General features: G+C 32.8%; 1 protein-coding gene and 1 long non-coding RNA gene across 2 annotated transcripts; one reads left to right on the top strand and one right to left on the bottom strand.

Moving 5' to 3' along the window:
• The first annotated feature begins 751 nt into the window (after window positions 1-751).
• On the top strand, window positions 752-21658 carry LOC109339514. Its single transcript, XR_002106669.1, has 3 exons — window positions 752-762; window positions 12019-12023; window positions 21322-21658. It is a non-coding gene; the product is annotated as an uncharacterized LOC109339514 (long non-coding RNA).
• On the bottom strand, window positions 12284-15987 carry LOC109339513 (putative protein phosphatase 2C-like protein 44). Its single transcript, XM_019576968.1, has 5 exons — window positions 15875-15987; window positions 15172-15456; window positions 13202-13460; window positions 12764-12861; window positions 12284-12577 (listed from the first exon to the last, which is right to left on the bottom strand). The coding sequence occupies exons 1-5, from the start codon at window positions 15905-15907 to the stop codon at window positions 12440-12442; spliced, it is 813 nt and encodes a 270-aa protein (XP_019432513.1). The 5' UTR covers window positions 15908-15987; the 3' UTR covers window positions 12284-12439.
• Window positions 21659-22027: the final 369 nt, after the last annotated feature.

The raw sequence follows: 22027 nt of genomic DNA, 5'->3' as shown, positions 1-22027 counted from the left end.
AAAATCCTAGGCACCGGAAAAATTGGCAACTCAACCATGCTGTAATCGAGAACGTTCTATACGTTGAAGGTTTGGAACATAATCTTTTCAGTATTAGCCAACTCTGCAACAACGGTAATTGTGTGTCATTTGATTCTGATTGTTGTATAATCCGTGACGTTTTATCTAATAATGTAAAGTTTGTCGGCTATCGTGTTAATAATATTTATATAGTTAACCTGGAGGATGTCACTTCTCTTTTCTCAAAATATTTTATTTCAAAAGAAGATGACATCTGGCTTTAGCATAGACGAGTCGCTCACATTCATGCGAAGCATCTAGAAAAATTATCTAAAAATAATTTGTTTATTGGTATGCCAAACCTTGATTTAAAACTCAGGATTCTTGTGACATGTGTTAAAAATGTAAACAAGTAAAGAATTCTTTTCGTAAAAAGAATGCGATATCCACTAGTAGACCTTTGGAGCTTCTCCATATGGACTTGTTTGGACCATCGCAAATCATGAGTTCGTGGAAGTTTTTACGCTTTGGTAATTGTTGATGATTTTTCTAGATTCACATGGACCCTATTTTTGGCATGGCGATGCATATAAATCTTTTAAATGACTAGCCAAACAAATTCAGAACCAGTCTAACCTTAAAATTGTTTACATATGATCCGACCATGGCAGAGAATTTGAAAATCATAAGTTTAATAAATTTTGTAATAAGCATGGCATCATGCATCAATTCTCGGCTCCCCGCACTTCTCAACAAAATGGAGTTGTTGAGAGGAAAAATAGAGTTCTAGAGGAACTCGCAAGGACTATGCTAAATGAGAGCAAGGTTCCCAAATACTTCTGGGCTGATGCAGTACACACTACCTGTTATGTAATGAATCGAATACTTCTCAGACCTACTTTTTCGAAAACCCCATATGAGATTTTAAAAGGTCGAAAACCGAATATTGCTCATCTTCATGCATTCGGGTGCAAATGTTTTATTTTGAATAATGGAAAAAAAATTTTGGGAAATTTTGACTCGAAGGCTGATGAGGGCATATTTCTAGGGTATTCATTACATAGTAAGGCTTTCCGTGTGTTTAATAAGTATTCCATGAAAGTAGAAGAATTCGTTTATGTTCATTTTGACGAATCTTCTCCAAAAGAGAAGAGAAAGGTCTTTCCTGATGATGTTTCAGGGGCGCTAGAAGAAGCTTATACAAGGGACATGAACCAAATCCAAGAAGAAGATGCATAACAAATAGATCAAGATGAGCAACAGGACATGCCGATTGCGTGGAAGACCAAAAAGGATCATCCACTGGACAAGGTGATAGGTGACCTATCTACGGGGATGGTAACCCGTAGTTCTTTACGTAATTTCTGTAATTTCGTAGCATTTGTATCGCAGATTGAGCCAAAGACCATCGATGAAGCCATCGAGGATGTACACTGGGGTATTGCTATGCAAGAATAACTAAACCAGTTTGAGCGTAATAATGTGTGGGACTTGGTCCCTAAACCAAAAGAACATCCAGTAATTGGTACGAGATGGGTATTTCGTAACAAGCTAGATGAATCTGGATTGATCGTTAGAAAGAAGGCTCACTTAGAGGCCAAAGGCTACAACCAGAAGGAGGACATTGACTATGATGAGACCTACGCTCCTGTAGCCAGATTTGAGGCCATTAGGATGTTATTATCTTTCGCATATATCATGAATTTTAAGCTCTTCCAAATGGATGTTAAGAGTGCATTTTTAAATGGCTATATTCAAGAGGAGGTGTACGTAGACCATCCACCAGGGTTTGAAAACTTCAAATACCCGAACCATGTATATCAACTCAAGAAGGCCCTTTATGGCCTGAAACAGGCTCCCAGAGCCTAGTACGATAGATTGAGTTCGTTCCTATCAGAAAAAGGGTTTGAAAGAGGTTTGGTCGACACCACTCTCTTTATTCATAGATTAGATAATCATGTTTTACTTGTTCAAATATATGTTGATGATATAATCTTCGGATCTACTAATGACATCCTTTGTAAGGAATTTTCTGAGAAGATGCAGGGCGAGTTCGAGATGTCGATGATGGGTGAGCTAACTTTCTTCCTTGGGCTTCAGATTAAACAAATGGAAAGTGACATCTTCATTCATCAATCGAAATATTGCAAGGAATTACTAAAGAAATTTGATATGGAGCAATGTAAAGATGCATCTACTCTTATGGTGTCCTCATGCTATCTAGACAAAGATGAAAAGGGAAAAGCTATCGAGGTAATCAAATATCATGGGATTATCGGTTCTTTATTATATTTGACTGCAAGTCGCCCCGATATTATGTTTAGTGTTTGTATGTGTGCTAGATTTCAAGCTTTGCCTAAAGATTCACATTATATTATTGTTAAACGCATCATGAGATATTTAAAAGGAACAATAAATATGGGATTATGGAATCCTAGGGATGCCTCAGTGTCCTTGGTAGGTTACTCTGATTCTGACTTTGCTGGGTGTAAGTTGGATCGAAAAAGCACTAGTGGGACTTGTCACCTATTAGGCAGTTCCTTAGTGGCATGTCATAGTAAAATTCCTTAGTGGCATGTCATAGCAAAAAGCAAGCATGTATTGCTTTGTCCACCACAGAAGCGGAATACATTGATGTTGGTGTGTGTTGCGCCCAAATCCTTTGGATGAAGCAACAACTTAAGGACTTTGGGCTTAAACTAGAAAAGATCCCCATTAAGTGCGATAATACGAGTGCCATCAACCTTTCCAAGAATCTCGTTTTTCATTCAAGAACCAAGCATATTGCAATAAGGCATCATTTTTTACGTGATCATGTTCAAAAAGGCGATTGTGTGCTACAATTCGTAGAAACCTCTAAACAATTAGCGGATATTTTCACCAAGCCCCTCTCACGAGATACCTTCTATGTTCTTCGAAGAGAACTAGGAATCCTCGATGAAAAATATCTTGATTGAGTTTATGTTATTGTCTTGCATGATTATTTGTCGTGTATGCTTCAAATATTATGCTAATTTTAGAAGAATAAAACTTAACTTGGTTAGTAGAATAAAACTTTGATTTTCCGTACGTATATATGTAACTGCTCAATATTACATTTTAAAAGTTAGAAATCTTTGCATGCTTTTAAAACATCCAAAACGCTGTATCTGATGCTATTTAATCGATTAAGGCCTTATGTTAATCGATTACCTGGGTGCAATTTTTTAAAACCTTTTATTTTTAACTCAGTTTAATCGATTAAGTCTGGTAGTTAATCGATTAACGACACCAGTTAAATAGAAACATAAGTGTTTATGGACATTTTTCAAAACCTCCCTCGCCCCATTTTCTCTCAAATCTCAGAGGAACAAGTTCAATATCATCCCTTAACCTTAACCTAGCCTAAACCCGAGTACTCCAACCCCATTCCACTCCATAAACCTTCTTCTCCATCACTAATTTCTAAGAAATATGGTTACCCCCAATTCCAAAACCCTAAGTTAGGTTTTCCGTGAAACCCTTCATTAAACCTTCAAATTAGCTCGGCTTTCACCTAAAAATGGAGAGAGGCTGTGCAAAAAGGATTAAGACAACTGCTCAACGTCCACCACGTGCTCCAAAATCCGTACTCTCGAACCAACAGGTAAGGCAGGACCGTGGAGACTCGTATTATTCTTTGATTTTGAAAGAGACTCGGTTGATCAAGTTTCAGAGATGAAAACCTACATACATAAGATATGCCAATCTGACTTGATTAGCGGAATAGAACTTTGATTTTCTACATGGCATGCAAGCACAAGGGGCTATCCCTTTTTTGGAATTGAAAGGTAATATCTACCCTCCTCTAGTTAGGGAATATTATGCCAATTGGAAGTATTGGTCTATGATAACTGGAAAATTATTTGAGCTAAATGATGAAATATTCATGAATGTGGGTGGATTATCATGTAATGGTGCTAGTTTGGAAAACTGTGATTGGGTTAACAATTCTTTTGATGCTGCTGAAGTGTATAAGTCATGTTTGAGGAGACCTCAATTGTATGTTCATGGTGAATTGACAAAAGTTGGGTCATTGTCTGTAGAGAATAGGCTCATGCACTATCTGATCGCATACATTCTGATTCAAAGGAACACAAATCATGCACAACCTACCGTAAATAATTTGAGGTTCATGTATGTCGTCAAGGAGAATGTGATGATTAATTGGCCTGAAGAGATCCTGAAGGTCATGTACAGTGTCTTTACATCACAATCAAAGTTGCTTCCCTATAGTATTTTCATCTTGCATATTATTGACTATTTGCATGTTGATGTTTCTGATACTATAATTGTGGAATGTTCTGATAAAGATCATTTGATTGGTGAGTGCTTGATTCACAAGTTGGACATCTACATGTATGGCAACACATGGCAATACCAAGAGGATTTCAACACTGTGAACCTCGACCCCTCTGATGAGGATGACCAAGATGAAACACTGTGAACCTCGACCCCTCTGCTGTCAATTTAATCGATTAAGTACTGGTTTTAATCGATTAAATTATTTAAAATGAGCATTTGTGCAATTTTCTTACAACTGGTTGATTAATTAAACGCCAAAAATTAATTGATTAATTATAGTTTATTTTAACCAAATAACTCTTCTGACTTTCGAGAAAGGTTTTCTCAGGCGATAGGGATAGTCAAACCAAGGATTAGAGGTTCTTGAAATTCAAGAAAGAAGCGTCCAGAGTCTTGTAATTGAATTGGTGTATGTGACAATACAATGTGTTCAATATAGTGAAGAGAAATCTCCTAAGATCAGAAGGAGAGGCCTGGATGTAGTTTGCAAGTGGACCCGCAAACAAACTAGGATAAAAATCCATTTGTGCAAGCTGTTCTATCTCAATCTCTTTTATAAATAATCACTGTTTTAATTTGTGTTTGAAGTTGATATTTTGCATACTAATACCTTGCTATATCCTTGTTAATATTGCATAAAAATATCTGCTGTATCTTTGCTTATCTGTTAGTAAATAACTGTGCAAAAAGCTGATCTAATAATTCTGTTTCTGTTGCGAGTTAATCGATTAAGCCCACTAGTTAATCGATTACCTGAGCTGTTTTACAGAACTGAGTTTTGGTGTGAGAAGCGGTAATTGATAATCACTACACCTATTCAAACCCCCCTTCTAAGTGTGTCTAGGCCACTGATACCTAACAATTAATGCTGCCCAAACTGATTGGGGTGGGTAACTTTAGACCTTGTACTTCTTTCGTAACCTCCGTAGGTATAAATCATAGACTTTCATGTCATCACACACATCATCAACAATGTATTGTTGAAAGGAAACATAAACACATAGTTGAAACAGAGTTAACCTTACTAGCTCATGCTCATCTACCCTTAACCTTTTGGGAATATGCATTCACTACTATTGTTTTCTTGATAAACAGACTTCCATCCCCTACACTGACCAACAACTAACCTTTCTTCTTACTATATGACAAGGTGTCTGATTATAGTGTTCTAAGAGTTTTTAGGTGTGCTTGTTTTCCTTTACTTAGACCATACAATACACATAAACTTTAATATAAGTCTGTTGAGTGCACATTTTTAGGGTATTCCTCAATTCATAAAAGGGTACAAGTGTATGTCTAAGGAAGGCAGGTTATACATCTCAAGAGATGTTACATTCAATGAATCTATTTTTCCTTTTTAGTCCTCAAACACAATGCATCTATATGTCCTCAATTCATCTGATTCTAGTTCACACCCTAGTCCATGTATCATCACTAGTTTTCCTCTTAGTTCTCCTAACAATACTATTTTTCCATATCCAACATACTACACTAATGGTCAACTCTCCAATCACAATATTGGTCAAATTAATGGTCATCTTTCCAATAACTCCTATACTATTTCAGGCTCCTCCTAGTCAAGTTTTGCCAACAATGTGGCAATTTCTTCGTTATCCTTAAGTCCTGCTAGTTCTTCCTCTAATCCTTCACCACTTTTCCCTTCTTCCACTCATCCCATGATTACTAGGTCCAAGTGAGGAATTAGTCTGGCTAGTCTCTTTCTTGTTCATAATGAACCTTCTACTACAAAATACGTTTTTCTTAGTCCTGTTTGAAAAAAATTGTATGCAAGAAGAGTATGATGCTCTCCTCAAGTTTGGAACTTGGTCCCTTGTTCCTCTTCCTCCTCACAAGAAAGCAATTAGGAGTAAGTGGGTTTTCAAGGTTAAAGAAAACCTTGATGGCTCAATTAATAGATACAAAGTCAGATTAGTTGCAAAGGGATTTCATCAACAAGGTATTGACTATAATGAAACCTTTTAACCTGTAGTCAAACATGTTATTATTAGAATTCTGCTCACATTGGCAATTACATATGATTAGACTGCTCAACAACTTGATATAAAAAATGCTTTTCTAAATGAAGTGTTGAATGAAGAAGTATACATGATACAATCTGTTGGGTTTTATATTGGTGATAAAGCCATTGTATGTAAGCTTCAAAAGGCTCTATATGGGCTCAAGCAAGCCCCTAGATAATGGTTTGAGAAGCTTAAGGGTACTCTTGTGCAACTAGGCTTTAAAAACAACAGATGTGACAATTCACTATTCATCTCCCTAATTGGTTCTGATCAAATGTTTGTCTTAGTATATATAGATGACATTATCATTACTGGTTCATCCAGTTTAGAGGTTTCCTATCTTATTAACAAGCTCATCTCGACCTTTGCTCTCAAGAATCTAGAAAAGCTAGATTATATTCTAGGAATTAAGGTAAAACACCTTCCAGATGGGTCTTTATGCCTATCCAAACACAAGTATGCTAAAGATTCGATTAATTAGGCTAATATGAACAATGCCAAACCTAGTATAACGCCTATGGCTAGAACTTTCAAGTCATCTAAAAGTGGATCAAAACCCTTTGATAATCCTTCTTTGTTTACGTCAATAGTTGGAGCACTTCAATATGCAACAATTACTAGACCTGATTTGACCTTTAGTGCTAACAAGGTTTGTCAGTATATGAGTGATCATCTTGATCATCATTGGGTGGTAGTCAAAAGAATACTTAGGTATCTAAAAGAAACAATTGCTTATGTTATACATCTTAAGTAAGCCTATTCTGCTCCTTCTATACCTTTTACTCTCACAACCCTATGTGATGTAGATTGGGCTACTAATCCTGATGATAGGAAGTCCACCTTAGGTGCTTGTCTTTCTGTGGGAGCAAATATCATAACTTGGTGGTCAAATAAGCAACAAAATGTATCTAGAGCCAACACTGAAGCTGAATATAAGAGTCTTGCCCTAGTTGCTCAAGAAATGATTTGGGTTGAATCCCTTCTCTTAGAACTCAGAGTCCTTCATCAAACTCCTCTCATTCTGTGTGATAATCTAAGTACAGTAGCTATGGCTCACAATCCTATTCTCCATAACAGGACTAAATGTAAGACTGAGATGGCAACTAAGAGGGGGAGGAGGTGAATTAGTTGTTTAAAAAGTATGACATATTTTTCTGCAAAATTCAAGAGTTAATAGCAGCGGAAAAGTTATACAGAAAATATCAAGTAAATTTAAGGAGTTAAGGGAGAAGAGAGTACTCAGAGATTTTATATTGGTTCGCCTTCTTGTCCACCGAAGGCTACATCTAGTACTCTTGCAACACAAGAGATTTCTTCACTAGATATTAAGAGTAGCAATGACAAATTCTCACCCCGAGATTTCCATGTACCTTACTCTCTAATACCTATATCACTCTTTGGAAAACAGCATTTCCAAGTGACTTTATCCCCTTTCTTATCACACCATTGTGAAAGAAAGTAATTCGACACTTTGAATGAAGAAAACTTTAACTATGGCAAGGATTGCCTTTACAAGATTTGAAACTATGAACTCTTGAAATCCAATTTCTCTTTATCCACTTTAGTACTAATGCTCAGAAGGTTTGAATAACTTTGAAACAACACTTAAGGCAACTTCAAAAAATAAATTCTGAAAGTTAAGAACAAGTTGTAAAAAGTGCAGAGCAAGTATTTCAAAAAACTTTAGATTGTGTGTGTGAGTTATATGTTATGAATTATGAGTTTCAATGCCTTTAAATAGGCTTTACAATCAACCATAATACCTCTATGAAAAGGTAGGATTCAATTGGAATGAAACCATTTCATTGAGGGTGAAAGCTGTGTAGTTTGAATCTGAAAACTGTTACAATGCCTCTCAGTAATCGATTACCCAAACATTTTGTCCAACTGAGTAATTGATTTTCACAGGCTGTAATCGATTACACAAATGTTCTGTCCAACAGAGTAATTGTTTACCGTATTGTGTAATCGGTTACTCAAAATGGTGTAATCGATTACCGTGATCAACCTTTATTAGATAACTCGTTTCTCACTCATGTAACATGTTACTTAGTTTTGGTAACATGTTACGTAGTCACAATAACCTGTTACTTAGATCCAGTAACCTCTTACATAGTATTTTGAAAATTGTTTTTCATTTATACTTATGGTTTTCAATTTTCTTTTAAAATACTTTTGAGCATTACTACTATTTGTATATAATAGAGTATAAGGATAGAAGTACCTAAAGACTTTAGATTCTAAATCCTTGAAGCTTTATCTTCATTGTCTTCATAAGTATTTTCCTTTTCTTCTCTTATATGATGTTGGTGTCTTCATCAAAATTGTGTCAAGGTCAGGTGCAAGATCTTCTTCACACTAAACACAGAGATAAATATCTTCTTTGCGAGAGATAAATTCAGGCAAAACTCTCCTACTAAAACACATCAGTTCCGAGTTTTAGAAAATAGATATTCTTACCAAGCCCTTGGCCATTACAAGGTTTCTATCTATAAGGAAACAACTCAAAGTAGATGATTTATCATCACTAATCAGCCACCCTCTGTTTCGGGGGATATTAGAGAATAAGAATTAAAGTCTTACTCAATTAGTTGTTAGTTTATTTTGTTAAGTGATCTTACAATTGTAGCTTTTCCTATTTGTAACTACTTGTAGCAGTTATAGTTTTGGTTAGTTAGAGGAGGTGACTTATTGAACACGTCACCTCCTATAGTTTCTTCTTTGGAAAACATTCCATGTGTTGTATAAAGAGATTGACTTCATTATTGTAACTCAATTAAATAGATTCAATAAAATACACTTTCTCTCATTACATTTCCTTTAAGTTTTCTGAGTTTTAAGACACTTTTACAATGGTAATCACCATAACTGTATCCCACCGCAATTGTATGATATTAAATCACAATGATGCGGCTGCATCAGGCTGTAGCACAACTGTATTGGACTACATTTGGGATACATCAAAGCACATCGGACCGCATGAAATTCAAAAATATTTTTTTAATCACAAATAATTTACATCGCAACGGCTGCAATCTACATCACAACCACCACATTGAGCAATCACAATAACCACAATAATGACTGTTGTCGTGACCGCTACCATAATTTAAAACACTAGGCTCTCAAGGCTAGCTACCCTAACGATGCACCTAGAACCATGGGTGCTCTCTAGACGACCCACAAATGTGATGTAGCAGCATAAGAAATTAGTATAGTAGTAGTAGCAAGATAATGTAGCACACAACACAATACCCTTGAACCTTAATATAACAAAAAATGAGAGAGATATGTTGTAGTAAAAGTAAAGAGGAGTCATTAGGGTTTCAAAGAATTTTTCAAGAAATGGGATTATTATTCAAAATATAGCACATGGAACTAGGAAGGTTATGCTAGGAGAATTAATAGAAGAAATAGAATAATTTCTTCAATATATAGCACCTGAAACTGGAAAGGTTGTGTTAGGAGAGTGAATAGTGAAAATTGAAAGTAATGATGTTGTTTATAGGGATGATAATGAAAACCAAACCCGTACATACCAGCCCGAACTTAGCACGAATTTAATGGGGAAAACCCGATGTGATTTGATTTGGGTTTTACCCGAGTTCATGTTCGGGTTTGGTACAGTTGATACCCCACCCCAAACCCACTCCAAACCTGATTAATACCTATAAAATTATAAAATTACACATAAATACATATATAAAACCTATATATAGAAATTTGACATATATATAGAACCCATATATATAAATATATGTTTTGGGCGGATTCCTATTGGGTTCGAGGATGATATCATTGTTTTCAATCACGCTTAATTCGAGTTCGGGTTTAGGTTTTGGATTTCGAGTTCGGGGTTGGGTAAACACAAATCTGACCCCGATCTGCCATGTTGCCGTTCCTAGTTATTCATTGAGAACCAACACAATAGAAAGAAGAAAAAAGAAAATCAAATAATATTACTATTCAAGAATAACAAGAGCAATACTTGCTTAAAAAATATCAAGATGAAATGAGAAGTTGAATACAGCAAAGCTAATTTTGCTGCTGAAATTTAGAAAAGATTGAGAATAGTTGTTGCATATGAAGATAGTACTGTCAGTTAGCTTCTCGGAGTGATATCAGATCTTAAATTACCTCAGCCACCATAAGTTGGAACAGTACCATTGGGGATAGGTATGAGAATGGCTATTGTAATTGAGAGTTTGTGACAATCCCATTATTGGGATGCCAAAGAAGAATGAATTTTGCTTAGATACTATATTGAAATTCAGAGATTAAGGGAAGAAATGAGGAATGAATCTCACTGATTGAAATTAAATTGTTGAATGAGTTTACACAAGAACCATAATTTTATTCAAACATTACAAGAAGAAACTCAACCTAACAAACTAAATAAAAAGGCTAGCTAACTAGCTAAATAGAAAGAGAAATTGATGTATATACTGATAGTGTATGAGTTTTATACACTGTCATTGTATCATCATTATTGATTTTTTATTATTGTTGACTTTTCAGAAAACGTAATCCAAATGAATGATAAATGATAAAGTACATGTGTATAAATCTTTACACTGTGTCAATGTATATATTTTACGGTCAAATAGAAAAGAAAGCGGATAATATAATGCACAACACATATTTGCTAGATCAAAACAATGTAAGAAAAGATGTGCTGCATCTTCCTCCAAATTACAACTTATACCACACGCATCAATCAAAACCCGCAAATGTTACAAGTTCTTTATTGATTTTAGTAGACAGTGGTTGCAATTGATCAAATTGAATACATCAACGGAAGTTCACATTACTGTTATACTTCAAAATTTATTTACATTCTTTATTATTGTTTTGTTATTTTAGGATCAAATTTAATTCTTGTTATAAGCTTTATAAGTGTTGTTAGATTATGCTGATACAAAAATAATGTACCAAACGCTAATTTCATTCAAAGTTCAACTTCCAATTCTACAAATAATTTCCATTTCACTTGGACGTTTTGGTTAAGTTTAACAATTCCTAGTTAATCAAGGGACTAACATCTTCAATATTTTTCATCCTGAGGGATGAAAATGTAACTTTTTGTTTCTTATGGACTAAACTGAGGCATGTATTCTTTTCTCAAGGGTTGACTTCTATTTTTAAATTTGGTTTGACAAAATATTAATTTTGAATCTATTAAACATTCCATCCTAAAGTAAAATTCCTGATTATGCATTTGAGTGACTTTGAGGGCCTTATTTAAGAGGTAAAAGTGATACTTGTAATTGTTCTAATTTTCGCAGCATTTGGGTGAGTTTGAGAACATTCTCTTGCTATAAAAATAGGAGAAAAATATTTATACATTTATAAGTTTTTTTATATTATTATCTATGATTCATATTTAATAATTATTAAATTTTAAATATAAGTAATAGAAATAAAGGCTTGTGTATAAATCTTTATTTCATGTTGGGGAATTTGATGCTGCACTAGTATCCTGTTTCCTCATTCTATTGTAGCAAGTTGGTTAAATTATTAAACAAGTGTTTTAAATTAATTACACCATGCAACAATAATTACGACCAGGTTTATGAAGTCTCAGCAATGACATGCGGTAAAGGGAATATATCAATTTAAAACATTACATTTAAAACTCCACAAGCATAAGCTGAAGTAGGAGGAGATATAGAAGGTAAGGTTTTAAGTAGTGAACTAAATAAGAAGTGGGGCTTCTTACTATAATTAATCACTAGTGAAGCTGTGGAAAAATGAAGGTAGCATGGTTTAAATTTTTTTCCCTTAACTTTAAAAGCAGCATGAACTGCAGAGATGCTGGAGCTGTGGGTGCAATTCAGGAACAGAGAGATAGAATGTATGAATAAAATTTCTAAGTCTCAATGCGAATCACATCTAATAATTCCAAAAGAAATAAACATTACCATCAACACAAGCTGATGAATCTACTAGGCACCTAAATATTCTAATGGTAGATTTGAACACTTCATACACCACATTCCAATCTTCAAGAATGAGTAGTAACTTTGTTGGTTACAACTTCTGTAATAAGCTTTGGTTTGGTATGAGTTGCATCTAAGAAAGGTTGAAGAGAGGAATTAGTCCAAGCGAATTATTAAGCATGAGATATTGCTTTTGCTCATCCTAATCAAAGCTTCCTTTGCCAAGCACTCAGCTGCTTCTTGTGGATCCTCTATGTGCCTAATAAGATTCACAGCCTCTTGATTCTTCATCACCTGCCATATATAGAGATTCATGAGCTACTAATTCAGTTTCGTTCTCTATTTTTAAGAAACCATTCTAGTAAATAAAAAAGAAAAAGACGACCAAATGCACGAGGCTCCCACTTAGTGGGATCTGGAAAATATTCTAATAAGTATTGAGTACTAAATGTTACTATAACATCTAAAGTTGGGGCTTACCTCCCATATGCCATTGCTGGCTAAGATCAAAAACTCAGTATCAGAGTCAATCCTTTCACTTCCCACAACAAGTTCTGAGCCTTTCGAATGCCTTGGACCTTTTGTTCAAATGTATAACATCCATTATGAGATGTGTGAATTAAAAGATGTGGGCACACATAGATTAAGGAACGAAAACATAAAACAACAATGACATAGATAAAAGGGGATGAAAAATAAGGAAAAGAAGATGCTAGTGCATCAATTTTACTGGATTAACAAGTGAGTTCTAAATAACTGTATACTTGCTTCTTAGCTAAAAGAAGTGATCTAAGGTCTCGCTAAAAGAGAAGATACCTTTGGTAGTACAAAAAAAGAAGTTAATATTGCTTTCCCCCACTAAAATAAACAAACATAGTCATTCTAGTAATTACAACAAGATATGAGTAATTGATATACCTGCAAAGAGTTTGTGATACCAATGTCTTTTGGTTGATTGTTTGTGAGTGCCAGTTATATGATGAGCTATCCCATTTCTGCAGAAAATAGTTCTGTAATCTCCCATGTTGGCTATCACCAGTTTTTCTCCATTTATCACCATTACAGATGTTGAACCCATTCTGCATGTTTCCTTTGATTCATTTTCTTCTCTAGTCTTTGTCTTTGCACTCAAGTAAGCTTTCTTCAGTGTTTCTATGGTTTTTCTCCTCATATGAGACTAATACATAATCCAAACGTAAAATAGTCGAAATAATTTTAGCACAAAATACTTAAATTTGGTTCAAGAAAGTAGATAACAGTTATTTAAATTGCGCCCACTGCATCACCTAATGCCCCCACAATATTGTGGCTGCAGTGATCGCCATAATTCACCCTCCAATTCTTGCAGTTATAATGTGATATAGAGAATCACATTGTAGTTATAATGTGACTCCGAATTACAATGATGTGGCCACAACGTAATCGTATCAGATCGCATTGGATTCAAATTTATAATGTGATATAACTATAAGTCACATTATAACTATATCACATTGCATTGGATTCAGATCGCATTGGATTCAAAATTTTTTTAATCACAAAATAATTCACACCATAACTTGCGTCGCAGCAACCGCAATGACCATAATCGTAGTAACTGAAACTGTTGTTATTGGAGAAGAAAGGTACCACATTTTACATATTTTATACATTTAACACTTACAACGTGTGTTTATTAGTTTGTTAGCTAGTTAGTTAGATAGTTAGTTTACACGGTAAATAAGGCTTTTCATGCCTTCATAAATCAATGAGAAATATCTACAAATTTCATTGCACGCTTCCGTATTATTTTTGCAATATGATATCAGAGCATTCATTCTGAAGACTTTAGTCACTGCTATGCATTCTCTAAAATTATTATTTTCCTCTTCAACTCGTTACATCTCTTTCTGCTTGCAATGCATATCAATTCTTTCTCTGGCTGGAGTGCACATTGCATGGTATAAGAATGCTTTCCATGACTCAAGTGGATTAGAGAATCAATCAGTACAAGAATTGGAGGGTGGATTAGAGAATCAATCAGTGCAAGAATCAGAGGGTTATGCTGTTTGTAAGGCTGAGAAAACTACAAAATCAACCAACAATTGTTTGAAGATAGCAGAAAACATAAGAGAGGATGCAACCCAAACTTTATTACCCTTCATTAAGAGAGTTTACTAAAAAAGGTGAAAGGAAAAAGCATTGGAGGATTGGCTAACTGCATAGCAAAGTAAGGTGAAAGTGATGGTGAAGATCTAATTGGCCGCAGAATTAAAGTTTGGTGGCATTTGGATAAGAAATTTTATGAAGACACTGTTATAATCTTAGGAGCCTTTAAAGAGGAAGCATGATGGACAAGTGAAGACAAATGGTAGATCAATCAAGAACAATCGAAGTTCTTCAAGAACTCGTAAACAAAAGGCTCCACTTCAAAGGGGGGTTTCAATCTCAAATGTACATTTCTTTTACATTGACAAATGGAAGAAATGACAAAATAATATCAACAACAAGATCAAGTGATTGAGAAATTCCATTATGTTAGAATCGAAATTCCGATCTATTGTATTGTCATGATATCAAATCGAATAATCAAGTTGGAGTCAATTGACATTTACCCTCCAGCTTGAGGGGGACTATTGGAGAAGAAGGCTATCGCATGAGGGGGACTATTGGAGAAGAAGGCTATCGCATTTTACACATTTAACACATGTTGAATTGTTTTACAACATGAGTTTATTATTTTGTTAGCTAGCTAGCTAGTTAGTTTACACTATAAATAATGCTTTTCATGCCTTCGTAAATTAATGAGAAATATCTAGAAATTTCATTGTTTCGTAATAGTTGTCGCAATCGTAACCGCAATTGCAATTTAAAAATAGACACAAATTAACAGAATATTGATTGATTACCTCTTTGAGCTTCTTGTCAAAGAAATGAGATTGCAAGAACTTGGTAACCCCATCTACAATTACAGCATCAAAGATTCCAAAATACCAAAGTTCTGTTTGGTCCATTTGCTCTCTCTGAATCACAACTGAATCAAAGTCTGAGTCATCAGAATCATCATTTATTACATTATGCTCAACCACATGATAACCATGTGTTATTGGCATCATCCATGAAGGCTTCTTTGCAATCCAATGATTTCTCTTTCTGCCTCCATTTCCTAATAAAAAGCTTTTCAATCTGAATTTCTGTTCCATGTTCCAACCAATAGAGATATTAGCTTTTTCTGTAAATAACTAGTTCTTGATATGAATAACCATTTAGAAATGAGAAAAAAATATGTATGAAGTTTATACACTATCAATCCGGCATCCACCATTCATTTTCAATCATCAACTCTTCAAAAAATATCTCAGGTCATACGTTTTTTTGTTTTCAAGTAACCTTATCTTTAGAGTTTAGACCTTTGCATTTTTAGTATAAGAGGCATAGCCAGAAATTTAGTTTGAACTTTGAAGGGAATTAGACCAAACCAAACATATATGACATGAAAGAAAATTACAAAGTTGATGCTGAAATGAACATGCAATAACATGTTTCTACTTTATAATTAATTTCAAAGAAGTTCAATGTAACAGTAGAATAGTGAAATGAACATTGGTTTACCTTGATTTTGATATGAAGATTCATCATTGCCATGTTTTTTACTCTAATTCTTTGATCACAACCTCAGAGAAAATATAGCATTGTTGGGAGATTGTGAGCAGAAAAAGTAGAAAATCAAGTTTTTCAGTTAAAATTAGAGATAGAGTTTAATTGTTTTGGCTTGCAGTGATATATTCAAATCCAATAAAGGTGTTGAGTCAGGAAGAAGTAGCTGGTTAATTGGAAATATTTAATGACTTTAATTATCTGTTTGGAGAAATTTTTTAATAACAAGTAACCGTCCGTCTCTACTTTTTTTAAGTTTTGAACTAACAAAAGTTATGAACATCAATACGAAGAATCAAATAAACTATATTAAATAACAACGAATTATCGCTAGACTAAAACTTAGCACTTAGAAAGACATTTACTATTATTAGGTGGGACACACCTAAAAAGGAATATGAAACTCATTCATGCAAATAGATAATAATAATTTGTTATTTTTTCTTTTTCGATTTTCTGTTTTTAACAATTCATATACATGTTTGAGTTGTGTTTTAATCTTTAACAATTGGCAAACAAAACAAAAAAACATAGGATAAATAATTTGTTATGGTTTAGTAAAATGTTGCATGAATAAAGGTACAATATCGGTACCGATAAATATGGGTGAGATAAGTTATTTTGAAAAATCTAAGGTACACCAAAATAGTTAAGTAAAAATAATTAAAGTTAGCATTAACATAGGAGGCAAGACACTATCCGTAATGATATATTTGAGGCCTAATTCAAAAATAAAATATAGGCCCTAAATTTGTTAAAAATATTTTTCATAGACACTATTTTGTATGGCGATTGAGGAAATTGTCTAGCTACCAAGCACTCTATTTTAAGTGTTTCAACATTACAACCAAAAAAATGAAATTTAGACTGTAAAACTTGAACAACTTATTAATTTATAAATTTTTTTAATTTCGAAGAGTTCTAAAGTTTAAAGTATTTTTTCTCTATTATCTTTTTTCACCAAATTAACATGAAATAAAATTATGGAACATAATAAAATGATGATTATATTATTAATAAAAATAAAACATTAATAACATAAATAAAATAATAAAGGTATTTAATTAAATGTAATTTTATTTAAGATGGGTCCCTTATCGTTGTAGGTTTTGGGCAATAGCATTTGCTACATCTACCAAGGTCAATCCTGAAGCAAGATTTTAGGGTGAGAAGTTGAGACCCAAAACCACTTGACATGTGAGGATAAAAGACTAATCATGTTACTGAGTTTGAATACTATGATGTGGTTAAGATGAAAAAGGATAACAAATACAAAATTACATAGTTTTAAAACAATTCACACCAAATGACTATTCATGAATACCCAAGAGTACATGTACTAATACGTATTCGATATGTGTACGCCATCTTCATTGAAATATTCATGCAACATAAGTTTAGTTTAACTTTAAGTTTGGTTTAAACAATGTGATTTTGAAAACCGAGGTTGAGTTCTATTGATTTTGTTACTTAAAATAAATCTCAGATATAATCTCCATAACTTGTTTATTTTTAATTTAATCTCTAATGATAGTTAGAGTTTTTTAAATGTGAATATGATAAATCAAATCAAAAATCTCAAATACATTATAAGTACAAAATTGAAAACAGTATTATTATAAGAAATAAACAATTTTATGTAGACTTCAACAGAAAAAGTTACAGGGATCAGAATCAAAATAAATATCCTTCACATGGATTAGTAATATATTCAACCCTTTAAATTTTTTCTAAGCTGTAACTTTTTACGGTTTTTATTTTATTTTTACATTTTGCTTAAACACACTTGTGCCAACAAACTTTTAGATAAGTTAGTCAAATTTGGGGATTTTGTTGAGCAATTTATTGAAGTTCAAAAGTTACGGCAATAAGTCATTGAATTTGTGCTAATGGTCAAACGAGATTGGTTATAGTATTTCACAGCCCCACCTCCAGCGCAAAGAAGCACATCTATGGATTCTTAATAAGAAGCATATCTATGCCTTCATCATTCATATATTACTTTTATTATGGTAAGTGAATGATGATAATATAAAAACTCTTATATTATATTATTGATGTTTATAGAAACTCTTATAAAAACTCTTTTATTGTGTATCGGACAAATAAAATAGTAAGCTACTGGTAGTTTGTCATATTTTCACATGATCAATAAGCTACTAAAGTTGTTTGGTAAACAAAAATTGAAGAAGTTTGTAGCTTTTAAAAGATGAGCTTGTGCCAGTTGAAAAGGGAGAATATCTTCTGTCTCAAAAATAGTATCACTACGTATAATTGATCAGAAAAATATTTAATTATTAATTTTTAACTTAAATATATTTTTCAACAAATCATAATTAGTGGTACACAAAGTGACATATCATATGGGACAACATATATGCTTCTAGTTAAAAAACTATTTTCCATAAAATACTTGAATTAATGCTTAGAAACTGAAATTAACTTTCAGTAATTTGCGTACTAATTTTATCCTTTAAAATTATAAAAATTTACATTTTACCCAACAAAAGACTTTATTATATTGTTATATTGAATTTTAGTTTTGATGTATAAATCATTCCTGCTTGAGATTGTTAGACATCTATATAAATTATTTACATATTATATATTTTTAATAATGTATACCGATAATAGTAGAAGAATATTATAAACCTATGAGATTTAATTGCATTTTCAAGAAAAAAATTAAAAGCCGCAAAAAATAGTAAAATAACATAAATAAACAAACAAATTATTACATGTTCAATTATAAACAAAACATTAAAATAAATGATTTAAAATTTTGAATTTAAATTATATGTACTTAAATACTTCAATTAATTATATAATAATAGATAACTAAATAAATATTTATTATATCTACTTTTTATTTATTTAGATGCAAGCATTCAATAGCTTCTTGTATCTTTCTTTTCTCGCGTTTTAATGCTTCAGCGTAACTGCTTATGTTAAACTTATCTCTTTTTCGGAGGTTAAACTTATTTGACCGTATCTACAAATGAAAAGAGTTTGAAATTGGAATCTCACCCTAATATTGAGTTAACGTTAGCTCACTTTTATTTCGGGCTTATATACTCTACTTTATTCACTTGAAGTTTTTCTCCCAATCGATTTATTCACCATTATTAATACAGTATTAGTTATCCAATTTATATTGGGTAGAATATATAATAATATTGAGGTTCAACCAATAATTCTCTAATTAAATGTCATGTTGGTAAAATTATATTATTATAATAAATATAATAAGTTTATAGATATAGACATTATTATTTGTAATATATAGCTCAATTATGAAAATGATTTAATAAACTATCATCTTACAAACAAGTATCAAAGTCAATATTTGAATCCTTAATGTACAATTTTGAAAAATATGAACCTTATTCGTAAGCAAACTAACTCTGACTGGTACAGTACAATATAGTTTAGTCGATTTTGTTTAGTATTTTTCAATTTAATTGTAAGTCTGATATCATATTAGTATAAAGATCCATTTTTCGATTGAATTAACAATATGGTATGACATTTATAACTATGAATTCAATTGAACTTGAAGTACAAGACTTTCAAGTAAGAATGCACGTGACATGCAACATAGTCAAAAAGGGTGCACAAAAATACAAAATAATTATTTAAGGAATTATTTAAGGAATGTCCATTAATAGTATTGTTTAAATAGTAAGAGGTTAAATTTTGTATTGAAAAATTGTGTTTAAGATATAGAAAAATGTTAAACTTAACATAGAAAAAATATTTAAGGGATACTCAATTACTTATTTTATATATCCTTAAACAATATCTTTAAGTTATTTATTAACTGAATTTGTTGATTAATTGTGGCACTTCTCAACCAAAGTCATTACATATTTAGAGTACTTAGTTACCATTCATGAAAAGAAAAATGGTAGTGGAAAATTAATAGACTCTTTCCCCTTAATTAAAACAAACAATTTCAAATACAATAATTTCACCACTCCAAATAAAACATTTTATCAATATTTTATGGTACTATAGTTATTGGTAATCATAATGGTATGATATGACAATTATATCTGACATGTAATTAAATCGATCAAAATTGAAAAATATCGTATATAACTAGTGAAAATTTATCGTATCATACTTGCCAAAATAAAATGCACATGAAAAAAAATTGTCATTACCGTAGTTTGCAACAATTCTGAATGACACAAAATAATACTTACTGGTTGAGTCACGACTATGTCACTCTCTTTAAGACATTTTGTGGTACTGCAAAAATATGCAAGCAGACTATAAAACACGCCGTCCCTAGGATAAAACAACTCAATTCTCTGTTATTCGATTTCTTACTAAATTATAAGAATCAATCTCGAATACACCCACAATATGGCTAAGCGTGCTAATTCGTTTCCTACAATCCGACTACTAGTGTCAGTTATCGAAATTCCTACAATTTGGCTGTCTGCGCCAATTCTTAGTGCCACAGAAAGAAAGAGAGAGAAGTTTGTCGTAAATACTTCAGTTGAGAGTATGAGAGAGAAAGAAGACGTTGAGTAAGAGCTACTCAACTTTGGAAAAGAAAATATGAAGGGAGGATGCCTCTATTTATTGCTTGAGGCCTCCAACGACCACCTTCATCCGACGACCTAGATGAGAGATGCATCCCCAATGGTCACATGATCTAATGACCACATGATCCACATTCCCAATGGCCATATCATTTACTCACCATAACTCTCCAACAGTGTGCTGACTCAGTCACACGCGTGCCACACGTGTGTTGACTTGGCCAACCACACGTCCAAGTTCATGCCCAAACGTTATAACACCCTGTTTTTGCAACTAAAAACTTAATGCTTTATTATTGAAAATATGATGTAAATTTAAAGAAGGTTTTCAATAAGATAACTCAATATGTTAGAAAATTAGAATATATTTAAAGCATTTCGACTCACAAGTTCAAGATGAGGAAACAATCATTATTAATTTTATCCAAAAAACGAGGCATTACCATCAACCTCAAAACTCAACCATAAATATAATTATCCTTTTTTAAATATGGAACTTTAAAAAATAATTTATTTAATCTTATCAACATACTAATTATGACAACATATGTACAAAAAGAATCCTTCATAATATTTTCATAAAATATGACTTATACAAAAATAAGTTTGAAAGACCAATGGGGTTTTCATAGACTAGAGCCAATAATCCAAACATAGACAAAATACTTAACAAATACACAAACCAAGTTTTTCTAGTCTACACTTCCATCAATAGATATTCAAAGTGAAACTGCAACAAACCTGCTCATATATATAATATAGACAAAAGAAAAGATACAGAAAAGGGAGTTAGAACCAACTACAGCGACTGTAGTGTAGAATTATGTAGAGAAATAATATTTAAGATAGACACTCTATAACACAACTATAACCAAACAATGTCAAGCATATGCAAATGATCCATGAAGTGAGTGTCTTATACAATAGGATATTCAAATCCTTAATTAATATATCTTTCATGCAATGTTTATGCAATTCAACCAACCAATCTCCATCAAAATGACCGAAGGCCAAGATCCTAGAAAGCAACTGCGAGTACATATATCCTTAACAACGACAAGTAACAATATCAATTGTTGTCCAGTACCTCTATATGAGGTGCTTACATGATGAGCCCAGTCCGTTTAAGGATTCCTCTCTATCGATCATGAAATGCGCAAGAGGGTGTCAAAGACCGCTTAGTTTGCATGTAAGACTATCATGGTCATATGAATAATGAACTCGGACCTTCACTGGACTATCCCACCTACGAATAATGATCACAATTGGGATATTTAAAAATTACAACATTGTCACAATCATTTAGCACATTAATCAATTATCAATTTTATCACAAATACTTACATGCATACAAATAGAAATATTTAGCAACCTTTCATGACGACATAATACCATAAGCGAGTATTTCACATTATGGTGTATAAAAACAAATTCATACACATATATTTCTAGTACAATAAAATATCTAAGATGTTATACATCATCTTGAAAAAGGTTAAGGACTCTTACATGGAAAATAAGTTTTCATGGGAGCTCCTAATCTGTAAGACTCTCC

This window comes from Lupinus angustifolius, unplaced genomic scaffold (genome assembly GCF_001865875.1).
Source record: "Lupinus angustifolius cultivar Tanjil unplaced genomic scaffold, LupAngTanjil_v1.0 Scaffold_79_31, whole genome shotgun sequence".
NCBI lineage: Eukaryota > Viridiplantae > Streptophyta > Magnoliopsida > Fabales > Fabaceae > Lupinus > Lupinus angustifolius.
This window is presented reverse-complemented; position numbering and strand designations above follow the sequence as displayed.

Bases quoted from the DNA above. Each gene is read 5' to 3' on its own strand.
- LOC109339513 (XM_019576968.1), bottom strand. From the start codon at position 15,907: ATGGCAATGATGAATCTTCATATCAAAATCAAG. The intron at 12,862-13,201 runs GTATATCAATTA...TTTGAACAAAAG, and splicing joins GTATCACAAACTCTTTGCAG to GTCCAAGGCATTCGAAAGGC. The intron at 12,578-12,763 runs GTAAGCCCCAAC...TATATATGGCAG, and splicing joins CCAGCAATGGCATATGGGAG to GTGATGAAGAATCAAGAGGC.